The sequence below is a fragment of the Canis lupus genome, chromosome 5 (assembly GCF_003254725.2).
Source record: "Canis lupus dingo isolate Sandy chromosome 5, ASM325472v2, whole genome shotgun sequence".
Taxonomy (NCBI): Eukaryota; Metazoa; Chordata; class Mammalia; order Carnivora; family Canidae; genus Canis; species Canis lupus.
In genome coordinates, this window is record NC_064247.1 from 21,754,341 (window position 1) to 21,775,169 (window position 20,829).

The 20,829-nt window shown below is 44.9% G+C and overlaps 1 protein-coding gene and 1 long non-coding RNA gene across 7 annotated transcripts; one reads left to right on the forward strand and one right to left on the reverse strand.

Moving 5' to 3' along the window:
* Positions 1–2,829: 2,829 nt before the first annotated feature.
* POU2AF3 (POU class 2 homeobox associating factor 3) lies at positions 2,830–12,471 on the reverse strand. Of its 3 annotated transcripts, XM_025465588.3 has the most exons (6): positions 11,001–11,237; positions 10,630–10,724; positions 7,450–7,612; positions 6,510–6,564; positions 4,887–5,116; positions 2,830–3,500 (listed from the first exon to the last, which is right to left on the reverse strand). In XM_025465588.3, exons 3-6 carry the CDS (start codon positions 7,453–7,455, stop codon positions 3,129–3,131), a joined length of 663 nt encoding a protein of 220 aa, XP_025321373.1. In that variant the 5' UTR covers positions 7,456–7,612; positions 10,630–10,724; positions 11,001–11,237; the 3' UTR covers positions 2,830–3,128. The 3 variants fall into 3 exon arrangements, with proteins under 3 accessions (XP_025321373.1, XP_025321372.2, XP_048965932.1); XM_025465587.3 differs by lacking the exons at positions 7,450–7,612; positions 11,001–11,237 and adding an exon at positions 12,345–12,471; XM_049109975.1 differs by lacking the exons at positions 10,630–10,724; positions 11,001–11,237 and having other exon boundaries at positions 7,450–8,277.
* On the forward strand, positions 4,772–19,326 carry LOC112671366 (uncharacterized). 4 transcript variants are annotated; one of them, XR_004816078.2, is made up of 6 exons: positions 4,772–4,994; positions 5,811–6,014; positions 6,366–6,663; positions 7,439–7,722; positions 8,234–8,428; positions 12,268–19,326. It is a non-coding gene; the product is annotated as an uncharacterized LOC112671366 (long non-coding RNA). The 4 variants fall into 4 exon arrangements; XR_003143559.3 differs by lacking the exon at positions 12,268–19,326 and having other exon boundaries at positions 8,234–10,020; XR_004816081.2 differs by lacking the exon at positions 12,268–19,326 and having other exon boundaries at positions 4,773–4,994; positions 6,442–6,663; positions 8,234–10,020.
* Positions 19,327–20,829: the final 1,503 nt, after the last annotated feature.

Consider the following 20,829-nt stretch of genomic DNA (forward strand, 5'->3'; position numbering starts at 1 on the left):
TAAGAATTTCCAAATGTCTACTACCTTCAATTTGTCTCATCTTACCTCTCAGGCTCTAAGGGTTGACTCCTAATTGAAATTTCCCAAGACTTTGAAAATTAATCCACGTCCATCCTAACTGAACTGCTCACCTCTTTGAATTTTTGAAATCTCACCTCCTTTTACCCTTTGAAGGTACAGAATCAGTCATGCACATAGTAGGTACTTAATTAAGATTTTGTTTTATTAATTCTGTGGTCCCGAATCACAAAATTATTCATTTGTTTAAGCTCCCATCTATACTCTTACTAAATGCCTCTGTGGTATGAGGAGATGGGTCCAGATATGCCTGCAAAAAATTCAACTCCAAATAGGTAACTTCTCCAGGTGTAATGCATGGAAAGTTGACTAAGGCCATTGGAAGTTCAGACCACCAGAGCTGGAGAAGGCAGCCTGATTACAGGTTGTGCAACCTTGGGCACGTTCTTCTACCTCTCCGAGCCACACTTTCATTGTTGTTAAAAACAAGACAAAAAAAAAAAAAACAAAAAAACAAATTGGCAATAATAGTATCTATCTTGTGTTGTTGTTTGAGGATTAAATGAGATAAATACCTGCAGCCCTGGGCCACAGGAAGAACTCAGTCTGTATAAGCTCTTATGGTGCTGCTAGGCCCTAGAACAGAACAGACATTGAATACGTGAGTGCTTTTCAAGTGTAGACAGAAAACCGTCTAAATCAGAATCACCTTAGGTCCATTTAAAAAATGTAGATGCCTGGCTCCTGCCACAGACTTACTGAGTCATGCCTTCTGACACCGAGAAACAGGCCTCTGGATTTTGTGCAACTTCCCAGGTGTATGCTGATGAGAGGCACTCCAGCTTGTCCCAGCGCTGCGGGCAGATGTCCTACCGGCTGCAGGAGGGCCCCCTAGCTGCTCTGTGTGAGCCTGAGTGCTTAAGGGGCCGGGTGGGCAGTGTTCATTCACTTTCTTCTGTGCCAAGTGACCTGTTGGCCCAAATATCTGGAAAGATCTTAAAGACCAATTTCAGGTGGAATTATTCACTATAAGGTGCAGTAGCTCTGTTAGCCCATGTTTCACATTTTTAAAAAATCTTTTTTCCAGACTAGACTAGACTTAGGCAAATAGTAAGGGACATATGAAGAAAGAATAAGAAGCAAGGAGCAAATGCTCTTGGTTAGATCTGCAAGATAACTGATTCAGAAGGGACAAGATAGAAGCAGAGAATGAAAAAAAAAAAAAGAATGGCATCAGGAAAAGGATATTTTTGTGCCAACCACTGGCCATCTTTGGGTTCTCTGCCTTTGTCCCTTGGGCATAGCTCAGGTGGGGTGGCGTGGATGACATGCAGAGGCTTATTATGGTCTGTCCAAATAGATGTTTGTTGATGAAGGTCAGTTTCCATTTAGTTGGAAACTATTAAAAATTTAGTTTTATTGGCATCTCAGAAAGGCAGCAATTGTTCTATTTCCCTGGCACAACTATGCCATGAGGCAGGTTGCAACTTGTTCTGTTTGCCCAAGTCTTAGTGGAGTCCCTAGGGAGGTGACAATTAGGCATGTCATTTTGAAAGCCTATCTGCTTCCTGATAGAACAAGGCCCACTGAGATGGCGGTTTGTCAACTTCTCCTCCTCAGTCCCCAGAGTGGGGGCCTCTGGCAGCTCTTGTGCTTGGCACCTTCATATCTGTGGACAGTCTGACTAGCTGTGTGTGGGACACACCCGTGGCTGTATGAGGAAGTCGGAGTTTAATGGGGGTGATTTCATAGGTTCCAGAGCACTCTTCCACAAAGGACAGCTCAAACTTTTCACTATCAAAGATGAGTACAAAGCACAGCTCTGGCATTCTTCAGACCCAAGCCTGGGTACTTACTGACTGGGTAGCATTGGGCAGGTGATTTGACTTCTCTAAGTCTCAGATTTCTAATTTTGCTCTCAATGTTGTGAAGCTTGGGAGAGGAGACAGGAGTAAGAAAATCTGTAGGCAACTCTGGCTCACAGAGAGGGCTTGGGAAATGGTAGCCATGGCTGGGACCAATGGTACCAGTATTGCCACCATTGTGCAGAACCTCAGGATATGGAAAATGATCCCTGACTTCACTGCAAGGATTAAGTCCTGGGCTTTACTGCCCTTGACAAACAGGACTGAACAGTATAGTCTGACATACATAGCTCAAGGTAACTTCTCTTCATCTTGAAAGATGGTTGGGCTTGTTCAAATAGATTAATCAGAGGCAGTAAACTCTGAAATTCAGTCATAAACAACATGGTCAATCGTCTCAACCAATCTGTAAAAATGAGTGTGTAAGGCCTAGTTAAGGACTTACTGCAGAAATTCAGAAATCTAAGGTAACAACAAATTCCAAACTTTGTGGTCCACCAACAGCATAGTGGCTTTCAAGAGAAAAAAAAGATCAAGTATTTTCCCAGAAAGTTTACAAAACAACACTTTGGACATGAAAAAGAATTATCTATGGGTTAATATTGCTGTAGGCAAGATGTGCCTTTTGGTCATATTAACATTTCATTGACTAATGTTAGATATGAGAAGCTAATGTTTCATTAGGTGTCAGAATGTCTTTCTCTGATGTTGCTCCAAGATGTACACCCTCATTTGGAGGTGAGACTGCCTCTCCTTTTCAGCCATCACAGCTGTGTCTACCTTCCATCCCTATGAGAGCCAAGGCATCTCGTCAAATTAAAATAACTTAAAATTCATGAATAAGAGAGATGAAACTATTGAAATGTAATTGGTGATTTCCAGAATTAATTGGTATTATTCAAACCAATTGGAAACTGTCATCAGAAAATTAAAAAATAAGCCGATGTTTAATAATACAAAATTTATTAGTTAAAAAATTAGCATCTGTTCATTACATAGAAAAGTAAAACAACTGAACGTTCCCTACAAAAAGTTTTAACTGTAAGCATACAAAGTAGGAGTGGCACAATGACTGGATCTGAGGACTTCATATCCATGCCTAAGTGAGCATTAGGACATTGAAAATGGTGACATGGGAACCGGGCTTGTGATATTTTGTTAACAGGTTGCATATTTTGAGTTGTCATTTGGTGTGGTCGAAAAACAGAGATATTCACGCCATGTTCCAAATTCACATAATTACTATTAACTATAGCAGATGTCACAGTTTGCTCCTCTCTTATAGAAATCACTGGTGGCTGCTGCTGAGGGGGCAAAGTTCACATAGTCTGTGCTGGGATAGGAAAAATACTCCGATGCTCTGATGGTGTCCAAGTGTTCTGTTTCACAGGACGCACAGTAGCAGACTGAGGTGCTTGCGGAAGAGAAGCAGTCGTACTGGGTGTATGGGGGCAAGTGGGAGTAGGAGTAGTCTTCTGAGGGATAGCCACAGTTTCTGGAGTCCAGAGAAGGGGGAGAATTGTAATTCTCCGGAGCATACGAAGGTAGCTGAGCCAGCGAGTAACTGTAGTCTAAGGAACCTGAGAGAGTGGAGGAATCCGAAGGCGATCCTGGGGTCTAGAGAAAACCAAGAAACAAAGAGCTTGATAATTTAGACAGGATTAAAAAAGCTGAATAGAGAGGATTTATTAACAGTAAGAACATTAGAGGGAAAAATACAACACAACAAAACACCCAGCCCAACCCAAGTCTGCAGAAGTAATTTTATTTGCTGACTGCATGATTTCAGGACACCTTGTTCTATATTTGTCTTTTTCTTCCCCAACAATAAATCGCCTTGCTTCACTGGCTTTCTTTGTTATAATCATACTTTAGAGGATGCTTTGTTCCTAAACCACAGAATCCCATTGTGCTTCAAGTCACCTGCACACCAAATCTTGCTGTGTGCCACGATATAAGCTGCAGGTGGCACCTTGGATGTCCCTCCACACCCTTGACTGTGGAGAACAAAGTGAACATACCCAGGCAGAAAGAACTGAGATCTTCAATAGGCCAGTGTCTGGGAGACTCCAAAACGTGAAACTACTCTTACAGTCACTGAAGTCTTGTCCCCAGAGAAGAAAGGTACTCTCTGCTTTCTCTTAAGCAGGCCTACAATGATGATTGAGAAAGCCTTCTTGGGAAGCCAGAAGGGAACTAGAGTGCAGGGGTCTGGTGTGCATAGTCTGTGGAGTTAATTTCCTATACCCCCAAAATTTAGTCTGATACCTACATGGACTTTTGACAAAAGTAAAAAGTATTTACATTTTAAAAAAACTTAGTTTTTATGGTTAAAAAAACAACATGGGAGTATCTAAAAATCCCAAACAACTGGTGTCTACACTGGAAATCTTACACCATTTTAAATGATACCATATTTTCAAACATTTAAGGTTCATCAAGAATAGACAATCCAAATTCTTTGAAGTATGAGGGCTTCTTTTTTACCAGCCATCTCAGGCTCAGAAGAGTTCTTGTGCCTACACCAGACCAAAACAACCAGTTAGTGGGGCCAGTTCAGTGTCAAAATAAAACAAAAACCCCTTATCAGAATAACAGTTTGGTACTGTGTAGATGCAGCCTTAATTCGACCTTCCAGAACTCAAAAAATCCAGGGATCATTGTTTAAATCAATGATTTGCAATGAACAGATGTCTTAACTACAGTTTAACAACATTAAATGAATATTGCCAGGAAACCTCTTTTTACTGCCACACACCATGTGGTTGGGCAGAGCTGCTTTGGGAAATTATCATCGTGTGTATCCAAAGGTTTGCCTCCTGCACCGTGTGGCTTCTCCGACCCCCACTGAGTTTTAAATGGCTCTCTGCTCATTTCCTGGATGACTTCCTTGTTGATAGGGTTTGTATGATTTCTCACGAGATGATGCAAACTCTCTTACAAAGCACAACTACCTTACAGTAGGCAACAATCAGGTTTTTGTAAAGAACTGAGATAAATTACCAGGCTCTGGTTAAAGCAGAAAGGGGCAGTTTGGAAGCTGTCAGGGAAATAGTGCGGAGTGCTTTGCGTGGCATTGAGCGAAGAGTCCAGGTGTGTCTCTGCCTGAAGGTAGGAATCAAAGAGCTGGTCGAGGCAGCTTGTATTTTCTTCACAGGAAACACAACTGGAAAGTTCTCGGGGTTGAAAATAATTGGGTGTAGAAGGAACTGGTTCAGACTCAAAATACAGCCCTAGAAGAGAAAGGAAAAAGGATAACATTTTGTTGTTGTTGTTGTTGTTTAAAAATTGCACTCATGGCTTTGAATAGAATTCTATATTCTGAATGTTAACCATGTCTAGGGGAGAAGGGGGGACTTAAGTTCTAGAAAAGTAAACAGGCACGCAATTTGGATTTTTTCGTTGCCTTAGCGAATTCAAATCAGTGGACCGACTCTGGTTAATAATGTGGGAAGTGGCTGTAAATATGGCCAGGGCGAAAATAAAAGAATGACAATCCACCCTGTGTCCAACTGTCACAGTCAAATAATGGCTCAAGGCTCTCCTTTCTTGGAGCATAAGGCACCCACACCCCATCTGCAGCTCAGGTAACTTCACCTCTCAGAAGTAACGTATAAAATTGTGTGAGGCTTTAGGAAAACTTCTGATGCCACGGGATGCAATGCCCTTGATTTAAGCTTCTTGCTTCCCTAAACTTTTCATACCTAGTAACTTATATTTTGAAAAGTGATACGAATGGCAATATAAATTATAAAAATAGAAACCAAGAATGCAAAGTGAATTAGTAGTACCTATTATTAATTACAAAATATAAAAATGTTTCCTTAGGAAACATGTCCATATGCTAGGGGAATTAAAATGAATTGTTGGCTACCAAACAAGAATAATTCTGAAAACATGACTTCTCTTCCATTTTCTTATTAATAGGCTCAATGTCTGATTGCTAGCCTTAAATGTTCAGAGGAGAGGGGTTTAGAGTGTATCCATCAAAGGACAACAGAATACTGGATATTTTGAAGTCTCAAGGTTCCTATGCTTAACGTTAAAGTGGGACATTGGGTGGTGAGCCCCCATAAGCACAGATCTCCTTGCATATGAGGTCCTAAAACACCCAACTGCTGGCTGGCATAGGTAATATGGTTATTCGGTTATTCGAATTGAGCTGAGAAAACCTGCAGTTGTTTGAACTGCTCACTGGGGAGAGGAGAGAAAGGGAGGGAAACAAACCCCGTGGGCTAGAAACTAAATCAACGGGAGCAAAGGCATTATTCTAGAACCCGAGGGTGTCTTGTATTCCATCTAACAGTACATTAAAAAAAAAATAATAACAAGTTCCTGAAAACACTTCTGAGAGTTTAGTTACTTGGTGATGAGGAACTGGGATAAATGGGAAGAAATAACTCTTGGGACAGAATAGGAAGCAGAAAATAGACATTTCAGAAATGAGAACAAAAATGTCCCTTTTTTCCCTTGCATCTGGAGTCACTGTGGCTCGTTCACCTTCTGATTGGTTGGATTCCAATTAAATGGTGGTGCCTATCTTCACCTCTGAATCAAGCACTGAGAGACTTTGGAGATGGGCTTTTGAAAGAGGTTTGGAGGGAATGGGACGCTGGCTGTACTCACCTGCCGGGGATGGTGGGACTTGGTCTGAGAGGCGGACGCCGTTGCCTGCGGACAGCTGCCAAAGCAAGAACGTGAGCACAGAGCAGAGTGAAGTCAGAGCTCTCAGGGCAAAGCTAAGCCATTTTCACATGAACTTTGTTGCTTCTGCAATAAGGTAAGCCAGATTCTTTCTTCTAAAAAAAGGTGGCTATCGTTATATACAACCAGAGTCCTATATTATTTAGATTTGGTTTTTATGTTTGCTTGGTCACCCCCCCATCAGATTTTTCCCACCTAAAATTTAAATTTAAGTCGAATTTAGATAAAAATGATTTGTATATAATATATATGATTTGTGTATTATAGAGAAATGGAACCGTTTGAGAATACTCAGTAAACTCCTTTCTATTAAACTACTTAATTTAAAATTAATAAGAGTGAAACCTGTTCAATCCCAACCATCTATGACTGAGTCAATCATTTTCTTCAAAAATTTCTTATACTCTCTGGCTGCTTAGCCTTAGGAATTTGTTTTCCCAAAACGACACAGTTCCTGACTTTGCTAATCCTGGAGAGCTAAAAATATGCACATGTGCTTACTAGCTATGAAATGTTAAAATATGATGCATTTTCTTAATACTGTAGTCAGGGAGTTGAAGCCTATCTACATTCTAGGTAATGCTCGGGAAGTATTTCACCTCTTTGTATGACTTGCTTATTTCACCACTCTCTCTGAATACCTGAGATTCATTGAAATTTATGAATTATCTCTTAAATATTTAAAGTAAAGCATCTTGTATCTTCCAATTGAATTGATGATTGCACTGAGTAATTTAGGATTCTTTTTAAGGTTTCAGATGGTGCCTTTAAAGTTTAAAGGGACCAGCACTGCTCTGTGACCTGTGCTGGGAAACCAAGCTCACCACACCTCTCTCTCTCTTGGATTACAGGCTATACTTACTCCCATTCAGCACGCCAACGGAGGAGTACACTGTCAGCTGCTGCTGAAACAGGAGGTGGTGTTAATTTTGAAAATGATCCATGCCGTAATGTCACGAACCAGGAAGCTGGAATCCTTCCCCAGGTCTTTATGCAAATAGTTGGCAGCAGCTCGAGCTGAAGGACTTGGAAGGAATGGGTTTTTAAAAAATCTGCTTCACGGCAGAGCTCTCATTAACCCCATTCCTCCCAGGGAATGGTCTGTTTGTCTGCCTATCCACATTCTCTGCCTCAGGTATGTTTACAATCTCCTGCTTGATATTATCTTCCCAGTCATGGGTTCACTTTCTATTTCACTCCAAGAATACAAAGAAAGGTGCCTTTCTCTTAGATTTCAAAACAGCACACACACACAAAAAATCCACAATCTACAATTTATAAAGATACATCAAGGCTGTTTAGAAAATTAATGGTTGAAAAGAGTAAATTGTATCTTTTCATAAATACTAAATCAACTTTCCCTTTCTCCTAAAGGTAAAAGAATTGTGTGTGTGTGTGTGTGTGTGTGTGTGTGTGTGTGTGTGTGTAGGGTTGTTTGCAAACTGATCTGGCTGAAATAAGCTTTTTAAAATCAAATTTAGAAATTTGGCAGCAGACATTTCTCCAGGCACTGTTTGCCACCTGACATTTGCTTCAATCTTATAACTTCCATTCATGATTGCCTTCTTAAAATTCCAAATTGCGGATACTACTCTGACTGTATAACAAATTAAGTTAAATATCTTCCTGCTTTGTCTATCTGATAGAATTCTCTCTCCTTGGCTTGAAGCTTCCCAGAGGCGTCCCTTGACCATTGAACAAACTGGAGATCATAACTGCTAAACCAAAGGGTCTATACCAAGAAGCAGGCATACGCTGTCCCCTGACACCTGCCATCCTTGCCTGCTGAGTATATGCCTTCGCAGCTTTCCTAGAATTGCAGATCCTTCTGATGGTTTCTGGTGAGGGATTTTACATCTGGCTCTCATAATTAAATCATCTATGTATTACTTCTATGTGCCTGTGAAGGCATGGGCCAATATAATGTTCCAGGAAGCAAAGAAGAGCAAGCTTTGCTGTGCATGTCCCTGCAAGGCATTGGTTCAGAAGTACTGCTTTATTATTTCTTGGGGGGTGGGGGATTGGGGTGAAGGCAGCTAGAACTCAGAAGAACTTAGATAAATCAAACAGCTCCAGGAAACGGATACTGGTCAGATGCACAAGTGAAGCGTTTTACCTTGCTTTCATTCCTGCAGTTAGCTAACAGGGGAACAGTGGCCAAACCAACCTGTAGGAGGCCAACAGCAATAAAGTCACCATGCTCAAGTGGGACTTCTCCAGGTGCATCGAAGCAGAATTCTACGATGTACCAAACAAAGCTCCTTAATGAGAGATTATTTTTTATTGTGAACATCCTGATTTTATTTTTTTTGCATCAGAGGCATTTCCCAATTCCATTGTTCCTGGTCTTATTAATTTTATAACCATCTCTGAACTGAAGGAATTGATGGTTGAGGCTACCAGACTCCTGCTCAGCACAGCTAGATCTACAGAAGGATGAATTTAGGGAGCTGATAGGTGGGAATGTTTCCTTTTTTCTTTTTTCTTTTTTTTTTCACATGAAGAGTAAGAAGACTTTGGCCCTGTTTTTAGCTCTGCCTTTAGTAAGACTTTGAACTTCAGCTGGAATAGAGGCATGCGGATCCCGATCTATTTACCTCATTTGGTTGCTATAAGAACTAAATGAAATCAGGAGTGTGCAAATTTTTAATCACTGTAAAAACCCTCTGCAAATGGAAAGATGCTTTATTATGTAGCTAAAATTCTGTACATGGAGGTATTAACTTCTCCAACAAATGTAAAATTTGTGCTGTACGGGCTGTATCACAACAAGCTCACGCCTGAACTCGAAACTCTGAGCAAAGAGACCAAACGGACATTACTGGATAGCTAGTTTTCAATCTTGGTTGTAATTTTATTTTTGTTCCTTTTCACAAATGATAATAATAGTAATGACAGCTAACATTCATTGAGCCCTTACTAAATGGAAAGCACTCCTGTAAGTCCTTTCTATGCAATAACTCATTTAACCCTCATAAAATCCTACTACCTTCAGCTTCAAGATGTGGAAACAGGTGAAGAGCCTGAGTAATTCTCTAGGATGTGCACACACCATGGAGGAGCTGAGATCTGAACCCAGTCCACTGGTTCTGGAACCTGCTCCTGTATCATTTACCTCTTCCACAAAGGCCCATGTCAGGAAGTCGTGCATTGCACATAAACCGCAGCAAGCTCAAAAACCATTGTGGGGAGGAGGATGCCAATAAGCTGGAGACAGAACCAATCCTAACATTGGCAATATGTGCCCATCTGTCATATCCCATATCCACACCCAGAGCAACCCACAAGCAATTGTATGATCAGGGCTTTCAGCAATGAATTGCCCTCTGTAGGAGGAGAACCCTACCTAGTTTATTTAGTTCTGCTGCTGCTCTGAGCACTCTTGGCAGGACTGCCTGCTTCAGAAAGTATATAAAGTGGTGGGGCACCCTTATGACAGCCCGTATGACCTCATGATTACCTAACTGCTTAAGGCTTCATATTAAGGAGGTGTATCTGTACCCTGAGCTGTCTCTTCTGCAGATATATGGCCCATTTCTGCTCAGGAACTTTCTATGCCTGGTGATTTACAGATAAATAACCTTGGAGGCTGGGTTTCATAAGAATGAGAAGCAGGGGTGGGGCATTTTACAGAGATTCTCTCGTTGAAGGGCTCACTAAAATGAAATGAGTTTCTGGCACGTGTCTGGGCACACACAGTGTTTTCCTACCAGAACAATCTACTCACCCGCTGGCTGGCTCCTCTCCCTGCACCAGACCTGCAAGCCCATTATATTGAACCATGATCAGTGAGGGATGAGCTCCCCCAAATGCTGAGCCCAACAACGTGCTCCAGCTGTTCTTTGTGGCTTCCTGTGGCAGACGGGGAAGAAGCCTGGCAGCACAGAAGTTACAAAGACAGCTGAGGAAGGCCAGGTCTGGGGACTGCGGAGAATATGCCTGAGTATACGATGGAGCTCGGCCAGGCCACCTACACCTTTCCAGAGACAGGGATCAACGAAGCCAAAGGCAAGACGGGGAGGAAGAGAGGGTTTCTGCTTACGGTTCCCCCTGAGGCTGCCTGGTGTGCCCTTCTCTGCTGCAGCAGCTCCTTCACGGTTATCTTCACCCGGACACCTTGATACACCTTCGGTTTTTCTGGGGGGAAAGGCAACTGAGTCAGTGGTCAAATGGGAGGTTTGGATGCAGAAGGCCAGGTTTCCAAGTCTGAAGAAGGCAAAGAGAATGCTAAAAGACAGGTGGGAAGGAGCCCCAAATTTCTCAAACTTGAAATGAGGAGAAGCTGGGCAGACTTCAGGGCCCCAGTGGGAGCAGAACCTATGGAAATCTGTGGGGCTGGGCCCTACCCCTAGACCAACAGCACACGGGGTATTCTGCTCAGGAATGTGAGAACAGCCTAGGGAAGCTCACCACCTTGGCTAAATTAGGGGAATCTCGGCCCTGGGCCCGGCCTGCTGGCGGGGGAGAGGTGCGATGGCCTGAGAGAGGCCGCGGCCGGCGCACCGGGCCTTCTCTGATCCGTAGCAGGTGACTTGGCCCACCGCGCGTGGAAGCCCCGAGTCCCGACCTTCGCCACCAGGCCAAGCGAGGCTCCTGCGGAGGCTCTGACCTCTGCATGCCCTTGGTCTGGAAGCCAGCCCCGGACGGGCGGCGGGGGGGGGCGGGGGGCGCGGGGGGTCTTGCGAGCCCGGTCCGCGGGCTGCTGGGGCCTTGCTGCAGCGGCCGCCGCCCAGGCCCGGTCTTTCCTCGGCCCCTTCCTCGCCTGCCCCCTCGCGTCTTTTCCTCCTCCCCGCTCGGGCCCGCTCCTGCTCCCCCTTCTTCCCGGCGCTCCCCCTCCCTTCGGGTGCAGGCGTCTGGGCGGCGCACGGAGCCTCCCGCCAGGCCGAACGGGGCTCCCGGGCCGGCGGGGAGGGAGTCCGGGCGCGCGGGGAGCGAGGCGGCGGCGGCCCGGGGAGGAGGTGAGACCCGGCTGTGCGCCGCGCGGGGAGGGGGCCGCGTCCCAGGCTCGGGGCGGCCGCGCGGGGAGGGGGAGCCCGGCCCGGCCTCGTGCAGGGCCGCCAGCGCCGCGCCTGGTCACCGCCGAGAGCGCAGCGCGACCGCAGGGAGACCCGCGCCGGGGCCGCGGAGCCGGGTCCCCGCGGGAGAGGAGGCTGCGCCGCTCGCCGCTCGCCGCTCGCCGCCCACACCGGGGGGCCCGCGCCGTGGCCCGCGAGGCCCGGCTCTCCGCGCCCTGTCGGCGGCCCCGCTCCCGGGCGCCCCGCGCCGGCTCGCGGCTCGCGGCTCGGTGGGCGGCGCGTGCAGCCCGGGGGTCGGCGGGGCCGCTGCCGCCACCCCCACCCCCACCCCCAGCCCCAGCCCCGCCGGCGGCCGGCGCTCCCCGCGGGCGTCCCGGGCTCCCCGCGAGCCTCTAGCTCCCCCCGCCGCCGCTCCTGGGCACGCAGAGCCGCGCCGCGAAGCCCCGGGGTCACGGGCGCCGCGGAGCAGGAGCAGGAGCAGGAGCAGGAGCAGGAGCGCGGCTGCGGGATCAGGGCCCGCGAAGGCCACGGCGGCCGGGCCGGCCTCTGGGCCTCTGCCCTGCGAGCGCGCGCCGAGGGGCAGCGGCCACGGCGTGGCCCGTGCGCTCTCGGGATCGCCGGCTCCTCCTTGCACGCCCTGACTATGTGCCTCTCTGTCCATGCAGGGAAAGCTGTGGAAATACACCCGGACCCAAAGGCCCTGGCTCGCGTGACCCTACCCCGGGAGAAGCAGCCCAGTTACCCGACATCGTGGTCAGCAGAAGCTGGGGCGCTGGCTGGATGCTGCAGCTGCAGGGACTCGGTGCCTCCCAGGGCTCCTGTACAGACAGAGAAGCAGAGATGCAACATTTTAAAGTTTCACAAAGCATCCAGCTGCACCCAGGTTCCTGGAGCAGGAGACAAACAGAATTAATGTTTTATACCTTCGGGTATAGGTTTGAGTTTTTTCCCCCTCATGCCAAGTATTTAAAACCTCTAGAAACCCATGATTTGACAATCAATGATTGCGCGATACTTTCAATTTGAATATTCAAAGGCTTAACAAAATGGACTATCTTCTGCAGAAATCCTGCACACAGGCACCCCACAGACAGTCCAAAGAAACAGGGAGCCAGACCCCTTTGGGCCCTGGGCCTTGCTTTTATTGTATTTTAAACATTTTGCCCACCTTTCCACAGACAGAGCCGGAGTCCTCAAAGATGCTCTGTATTTCTGCCTCAAAGGCAGCCCCAGGAGCCTGGAGTGACTCAGGCTGTCCTTCCTGACCTCCTGAGCCAGACTGGCCCACCAGACTCAGTCCTATATCCCTAGTCTCCATTTTAGGGGAAAATCTCAGGTTTCGGGGAGTGAACATGGCAGCCAGTAGATATGGAGTGGCAAGGAGTCATTCCTGCCTCAGGTTGCAGGTTGCAGGTCGCAGGCCCAGCCAAGGCCTCCGCTCTGTGCCACATGTCCTTCTGGCACCACTTGGCCACAGGCCGGCTTCCTTGCCTTTGGCCCGCTCTCAGTCTGGGCCCCAGACACCGCAGTTTCAAGACAGAAGGCCTGCGCATTATGACCCTCTGCTCCCCCACCAGGAGCTGGGGAGGTCTGTGGGACCTCACCCTGGAGACTTTCTGAGGCTGGTGTTTCTTCCACTGTGAAGTTCTCTTGCCTCCCCTCTTTCTCTGGCTGGAGCCATCCCTGCCCTTTCTGCTGCAGGAGTATGTATTGAGTAATAATGATAAGCTTGGATCCTGCTCCTTTTAGCTGAAAGGACATTTGTGTGCAGGCCTTCACACTGTGGGTGAGAGGTGGGAGATTCTTGAAGTCAGGCTGCCAGGCAGGTGCAAGCGTGAGCCCCTCCCCAGGGATGGAACTGTGCCGGGTGATGTTCTCCAAGCGCTTGCTGTACCTCTTCCATGTGATTTGGAAGGTTGAGAAAACAGGAGTGGTCCCGAGAGGGAGTGAGTGCCAGGCCAGATGCTCATCTAGCCCCTGGGGGAAGAGGGCGGCACCGGAAGATGGAGAAGCAGGATGGAGTTCCCTTTGCAAATGAGCCAGGACATTCCCATGATGCCAGGCCAGGCGATGGTTACAGGCCTCTGCTCCCTGAGTTCTCTGAAATGCAAAGAATGGAGCTGAGCCCCACAGGCCACCAGAAAAATAATCTGAATTCCCTTGAATGTGTCCAGTGCAGGGCGGAACATACACAGGTGGGGAGCAGGGGTCCTGGGGGTGACAAGGCTCTGGAATCTGTGATGGGGAGGAGCTGGGAGCACTTGACATGGCACCTGGCTCTGGAGGGCAGGACGGGCTGTGTCTGCCTCTACCCCACTAAATCTGTCAGCTCCTGGAGTCTTCCCACAGAGGCCTCTGAGCCTGTGTCCTGGGTTTTCCCAGTGGGCGTCAGGCCTGAGGACCAGACTTGTGAGGAGAGGAGGATGCAGGGGGTTCAGAGAGCCCCTGTCTCCTCTCTCCCTGCCCTGCCCCATCTGGACACCGCTCCTTCTGATGGGATAGTGGACAAAACAGCTCAGGGAGGCTCTCTTGCCCTCGAGAGACATGACTTCTTTTCTCTTTTGTCTTCCTCCTTTTCGTTTTCCACTTCTCTTTTGCTGTTTAAAATCTTTGTCTTTAGACTTTCTATTTATTTTTTTCCCCAAGTTTCTTTTTTCTTCATTGTCTTCTTCTTCTTCTTTCTAAATGTGTCACTTTCCCTCTGTTCTGGGGACTTTCTCATTTTTTCAGGCTTATTTTCCTTGCTAACCTCTCCTCTTCCATGGAGATGGGCAGTGGTTTGTGGAGGCTACCGAGTTCCCTTGACAACATCACTGAAGCTCATGCCACTGATTGGCTACATGGTACTTGCTGAAAGCAGGCGGAGATTGGAGATTGGGGGCCCATGAGAGATGGGGTCCTTGGGAATCACAGGGTCTGTAGAGACAGCGAAGAACCCTGTCCCTTTCTTGAGCAGCCTCTGCCTGAACCATAGCCGCGGTTCTGAGGGCTTCTGTGTTGGCGCCTGCTCTTGAGATGGATGTTCCATTGCTGTTGCTGGCAAGCAATTTCAGAAAACTGAGTTTCCTCATGCCTGAGCCCTGTTTTGAGAAATAACGTCTCCCAGTTTTTACCCCAATATGAAGGAGCTTTGTTTCCTATAATTTGTTTCTGTAATTGCAAAACCCCAGCACAGATATTTAACATTCAGACATCATGCTTGTGAGTGCAGAGGAGGGTCCTTTCTAATGAGTCCCGTGAATCTTTCCTACAGATCTGCATGTGTCATGAGGCCTGAAGCAACCAGATCTACCCCAAAGACCCTATGGAGTTGGATGGTCCTCACAGGAGACTTTTTTTCTAAAAGTTGTCATTTATCGAGTATTTATTGGATATCAGGCACCGTATTGTATGGCCTCCCATTTTACAGCTGAGGCTCAGAGGGGTAAGCAACATGCCCAAGGTTATTAAGCACATAAATGGCAGGATTGGGTCTCAAGCTTTGGTAAATCTGGTGCTAAAGCTCTTTCTCTTCATTATCATTGTTGTCTTCTTGATCTTTTACATCAGAGGCTTTCAAACTTTCTTGACTTCAATCCACAATGATTTCATTTTACATGTTCACATACTATACAGTAATATTTACATGTTTATTAAACTTCTCATGAAACATGGGCAGCCCCAGTGGCCCTGTGGTTTAGTGACGCCTTCAGCTAGGAGCGTGATCCTGGAGACCCGGGATCGAGTCCCATGTCAGGCTCCCTGCATAGAGCCTGCTTCTCCCTCTGCCTGTCTCAATCTCTCTCTCTCTCTCTCTCTCTCTGTGTCAGTCATGAATAAATAAATAAAAAATATTAAAAAAATAAACTTCTCATGAAACAGTGTACACCACTGTATATGAAGCATTCTGACATTTCCTCTCCAATCTTTTCCATTTCGTGCTATTAATGAAAAATGTATGTCAATTGGGAGTCACAAAGATAATTTGTTGACGCACTAATGAGTTGTGACCAGCATTGGAAAAATGCTGTCTGTGAGACAGGCAAACACACTTGTCATTGTTGTGCATGTGAAAGTATTTTGATGTTCTGTTTGTTTTGCTGTCAGGGTGTGTGAGGAGACTAAGGCAGGGCAGCATACTGTCTTCAAAGTATTCTGTAAAGACTGGGGGCACCAGATCCCTGAAGGGGAGACTGGCTGGAAGACAGGGTGAGCTGTGCATTAAGTTAATTAACAGTTTGTGCTTCTCTGACTGGGGGGCATTGTCACCTCCGGTTGTCTGCCCTGAAGTCCTGATAATCATTCTGGGATTTTTAATAAAAGACTGAAAAAAAAAAAAAAGTTGCAAGCTTTCAACAGGCTTTAACAAGCTCACTTGCTTAAAAACATAACACAGGGTCCTGATGCTTGCATGTTGAAAGGGAGCTCTGAGGTGCTGAGAGTGACTTAGAGTCTTTTTCCAGTGTCCCTGCTGGTGGTCATCCCGCCTCTGGCTCCCTCCACTGCTTGGCTGAGCTCCTGGCCCATGGTGGACTTGTGTTGAGGAAGTGGGGGCTCAGTCTTTGTAAGGGAGCCTTTTCCACCATTTACGTAGAATGATCATTGATTGAGCTAAAATCCAATAAGGTATTAATTGTGCATCAACTATGTACCAGCCATGATATCAGGAACACAAAGAAAAATAAGTCCTGGTTTCTTCCAACAACTGCTCTGTAAATAACATGAGATACCTGTTCTCCCACTTCCATACCACTGCTTCTCCACCAAGAGTCTGTCTGGTTCATTCGCTGATTCATTCTCTTAACGGCATATACTCTGGCCAGGCCCAGTGCTAAGCCTGAAGAAGTCATGCCCAGCCCTGCCCCATGCCCCCAGCCATTTCTTTCTGAGGCTTATTATCTGTAGTTTCTCTAATTTTTCACATATTATAGTTTTCAGATATCTGAGCCCCCGACTTCAGAAACCCTCTAGTTTGTCATTGACCTTCTTAGAGTCACTGAGCACCCAGAATAATGGGAAGAGAATGCATTTATTTTTAAAGTTTTAAGTGGAGTATTTAGCTGAAATTTTTTTGGCAGGCTTTCATATGCAAATGACACTGCAGAGTATTATATTTTTGTCCCCCAAAGTAGGAGATATCATGAATATGAAAAGACTTTTGGTATAAGGAAAAAGGGGGAGTTTTATTCCCTCCACATTTGACTGCAGCTCTAAAATTCTCTTTATTAATGCAAAGTTCCTTTGTCATTTTGGCTTTGGGACACTGTTACCAAACCTTGTGGGGAATATCAGGTTCCAAAAATATGGTAGAAACAAGTCTTTCCTGGTCCCAGAGTGACTGTTGGGTTCAATGACCAGGAAGACTTACAGATGGAGGTCGTCTAATGATTTGTGGTAACTCAGTTTCTTAATCATAAAACATAGCCAAAGTTTTAACTTTTCCTTAAGAGGCTTCTGTAGCGAAGAAGTATTTGGTAATTTGTCATTTAAGTAAGGAAGATACTGTCAGACACTGCTTGAAATGTTCACCCTTTACTTAAAACATTTTTATTATGCAATATCTGAGACATACAAAAACATATGAAGATGACTGTGATAAAAACCTATGAATATATTACCAAGGTTAAGAAAGAAAACAATTGAGTGATCTTTCATTTATGACTAAATTAATTTACCAAGCATTAAACGTTTGGATCGTTCTACTTGAGATGTTTCATCAGGAAGAAGGTCAGTAGAGATATTTTTCAGTTTCTCTAATGCAAAAGAGCTAATTCTTGAATATTCTTTGTTTTGTCCACATTTTCTTCCTTTTGGAACTGTGAAGGTTTTTTACTGTTCTCTTTTGGTTTGTAATAGACTAGCAATGATGTAGCATATTGCAAATCCACGCATCTTATTTATCAGAGGTTAAGAGTAGAGGACACTTCTGTATCAAAGATCAAAGAAAACATGGCATCATCATTTACGGATCATATTAGAAGATTTTCTTCTTATTTATTTAGACTGATCTTTAGGGATTTAGCTCCTTATCCATTTATCATCATTGTTTTATTTTTTTAAAGATTTTATTTATTTATTTGAGAGAAAGAGAGAGAACAGAGGGAGAGTGAGAGTGAGAAGGAGAAGCAGACCCTTGGCTGAGCAAGGAGCCCAACATGGGGCTCCATCCCAAGACCCTGGGATCATGACCTGAGCCGAAGGCAGACACTTAATAGACTGAGCCACCCAGGTGCCCCAATCATATTTGTTTTAATCACACCAGAGATAGCACTCAATGTTGAATGACTTTTATTTATAAGATTTCTTAGCAACATATTATAGTACATGTAGATACTAAGTGAATATATAAACATTTTTCTGTACCCCATCAAACTTCAGTAGTAGTCCTTCTTAGGGACACTTAAAAATACTGAGCCAATCATCTTAAATATATTATTACCACTAATGTCCAGTATCCACTACTACTACCAACATTTGTGGAGAATATGGCTAAAGTGAAATTTTAAACATGATAACATTTTCTTATACATCAGTCTCAGAGAGTTGTCACCCATAGCGTTAGAGTCTAAAGAGTTAATCATTTTTTAAAGATTTATTTATTTATTTATTTATTTATTTATTTATGATAGACACAGAGAGAGAGAAAGAGAGGCAGAGACACAGGCAGAGGGAGAAGCAGGCTCCATGCCAGGAACTCGATGCGGGACTCGATCCTGGGACTCCAGGATCGCGCCCTGGGCCAAAGGCAGGCGCCAAACAGCTGAGCCACCCAGGGATCCCCCGAGTTAATCATTATTGTGATATAATTTTAGTTCAATTTAACAAAGATTTTCCTGAGCATCTAGAAAATGCTGGACACTGAGCCGGATGCTAGAGACACATTACTGAGCCATTCATGGGTCCTCTGCTTGATGAGACTGGTCAGAGACTTACCCTTTAGCCAGCATGGATGAATTTGCATTTAGGATTGCTAGAGTTGGTAGTTAATGAATATGGTCTGTAAAGAAACAGTGTAATGTTTTGAATAGAAAGGATACTTGAGACAGAACCTAAAGAAATATGATTTTGGTGTGTGGTTGGTAGATTCCTCATAATGCAAGGGAACTTAAATTTGGATCCATCAGTAGTTATTTCAGTTTTTTAAGTGTTACTGATGTTTTATTTCTTGTGAGTGTATTATTTAGATTTACACAATAAAAAAGGAGCACAATGATACTAGTAGTGTGTGTGTGTGTGTGTGTGTGTGTGTGGTACATCTATCTGTACTATGTAAATGTATGTTTTACTATTGGGATGAGGAATTTTTTTCTCTTTGTGGAATTTCTTGCAGAGAACTCTTGTACTTCATGATACTAGAGAATTTCCTCCCCTACCACAAATGTACCTTCATATTTCTACTATTAACCGAGGTGTAGCAAGTCATAATGCTTATTTAAGAGCATTTATAAAACAAACGAGGTGAAGATGTGGTTTTCTTTCATTCTTTGGGCTTTGCATAACATTATAAGAGGAACACAAACACTCTCAACTACATGCTATAGTGTCTGTTTCCAGTGATTTGGGGGGAGAATTGTGTATATTGCAGGTATTACCTTTTTGCACAGGTAAATTTGCTTTCTGTTTTTTCTTGATATTATTATCTAGTCAGCTTTCCTGGGTAACTAACTTATACTTGCTATCATAATCTCTGCTTACCTTAAACCCAAAAGAATCTTGTGTTTTAAAAAAAAAAAAAAAAAAAAGAATCTTGTGTTTTGAACCTGAGAACTCTAATTTTCCCTGCTTTCCCCAGGAAAGTTATGAGCCTGAGGGTGGCAGGTTTAAGGAAGAAAGGGAGAGGAGGATGTGTATTTTTTTTTGTTTTTCTGATGTTGGCTGGCATGTGTGTTATTATAACAAGGTGCAGTAAGTCCCCCATGTGCAGTAGGACATAGAAATACTTGAGTGGGAAACGGGATAGAGAATAGGATTAATTTCTGTGTCATAATTTTGTAACTTGGTTTCATTTTTTTTTTGACAAAGGATTGTCAATTCCCAGGATAAACCAGAACCAAATTGAGATGTATGTAATAATATAGAAACACATTGTCAAGCTAACTAGAATTCCTAAAAATCATATACCACTCCCCACATACCCATACCCTTTAAATAGGGTAGCTGAAATGGGTACTAGATGCAGTACAAGCCTGTGTATGTCTCCTTTCTTGTAAATTAGTTTTGTGAAGCACCATGAAAGGGCTTGATGCTTTAAGAAGAATGTAGATTGCACTGCGATCACCGCATTGACCTCCATTCTGAGGTCTGGTTGCTGAGCTCTACTTACCTGAGAGCCAGCACGTCCTTAGGTTGTGAGAAGATGAACATGGTAAGTGAGAAGAGCAAACTAAGGGAAATGAGCTTGTCTCACATTTAGTGTTGTAATCAAACAGAAGTTAAAGTGATGTGGACACATATTTATGGTTTACACACCAGTATTGTGTTGTATCCTACTTAGTAAGCAGCAGATGATTGTGATTATCATGAAATTTATACAACCAATTTGGAAAAATGGCTTTTCAGACCCTCGTGAAGACCCCTAAATCTAAAGACAGGCCAGATCTCTTCTTTCTGAGGCAGGGGCCCAGATGACAGATGGCTCTGCCAAAGATCCTGGGACCAGGACTGAGGTTTCAAGTCTCACAGGACTTAAGGAAGAGCAGCTTTCTTGTCCACAGTGGAGATTTCCCCCTTCCCTCGAAGAGCTAATATTGAGCAAAGTAAAGATCAGGCCATGACAGGGTGTAGTGCGAGGGAGGAAGTAAGGCAGGGGACCTGGGAGAGGGCAGCCCAACGTCTGGGTACCAACAGTGTTCCTTCCTGATCTGCTCCTGCGGGGCTCCCAGGAGGGTCTGTATCCAAGCGTTGGCACTCCATAAATTGGGAGTGTATTTGGTTAACCAGAAAATATCCATGAAGGCACAGAGAAGGAGGAGTATCCATTAGTCACTTCTAAGTGTGAATTAATGTCTTTATTTGTTTTTTCTAGACTCCTACATGGCTGAGGTAGAGCATGGGGCACAGATGATGTGATGGAAAGAGCATTGAGTGGCTTTAGACAACCAGGTGGAAAATGAGAGCAATGGGCCCCCAGGAGATGGAAGGGAAAGGCACTGAGTCAAGAGGGACTAGAGGTCTCAGGAAGGGTGGGGAGGGGCAGAGGAAGAAGGAGAGAGAGAATCCCAGGCAGACTCTGTGCTGAGTGTGGAGCC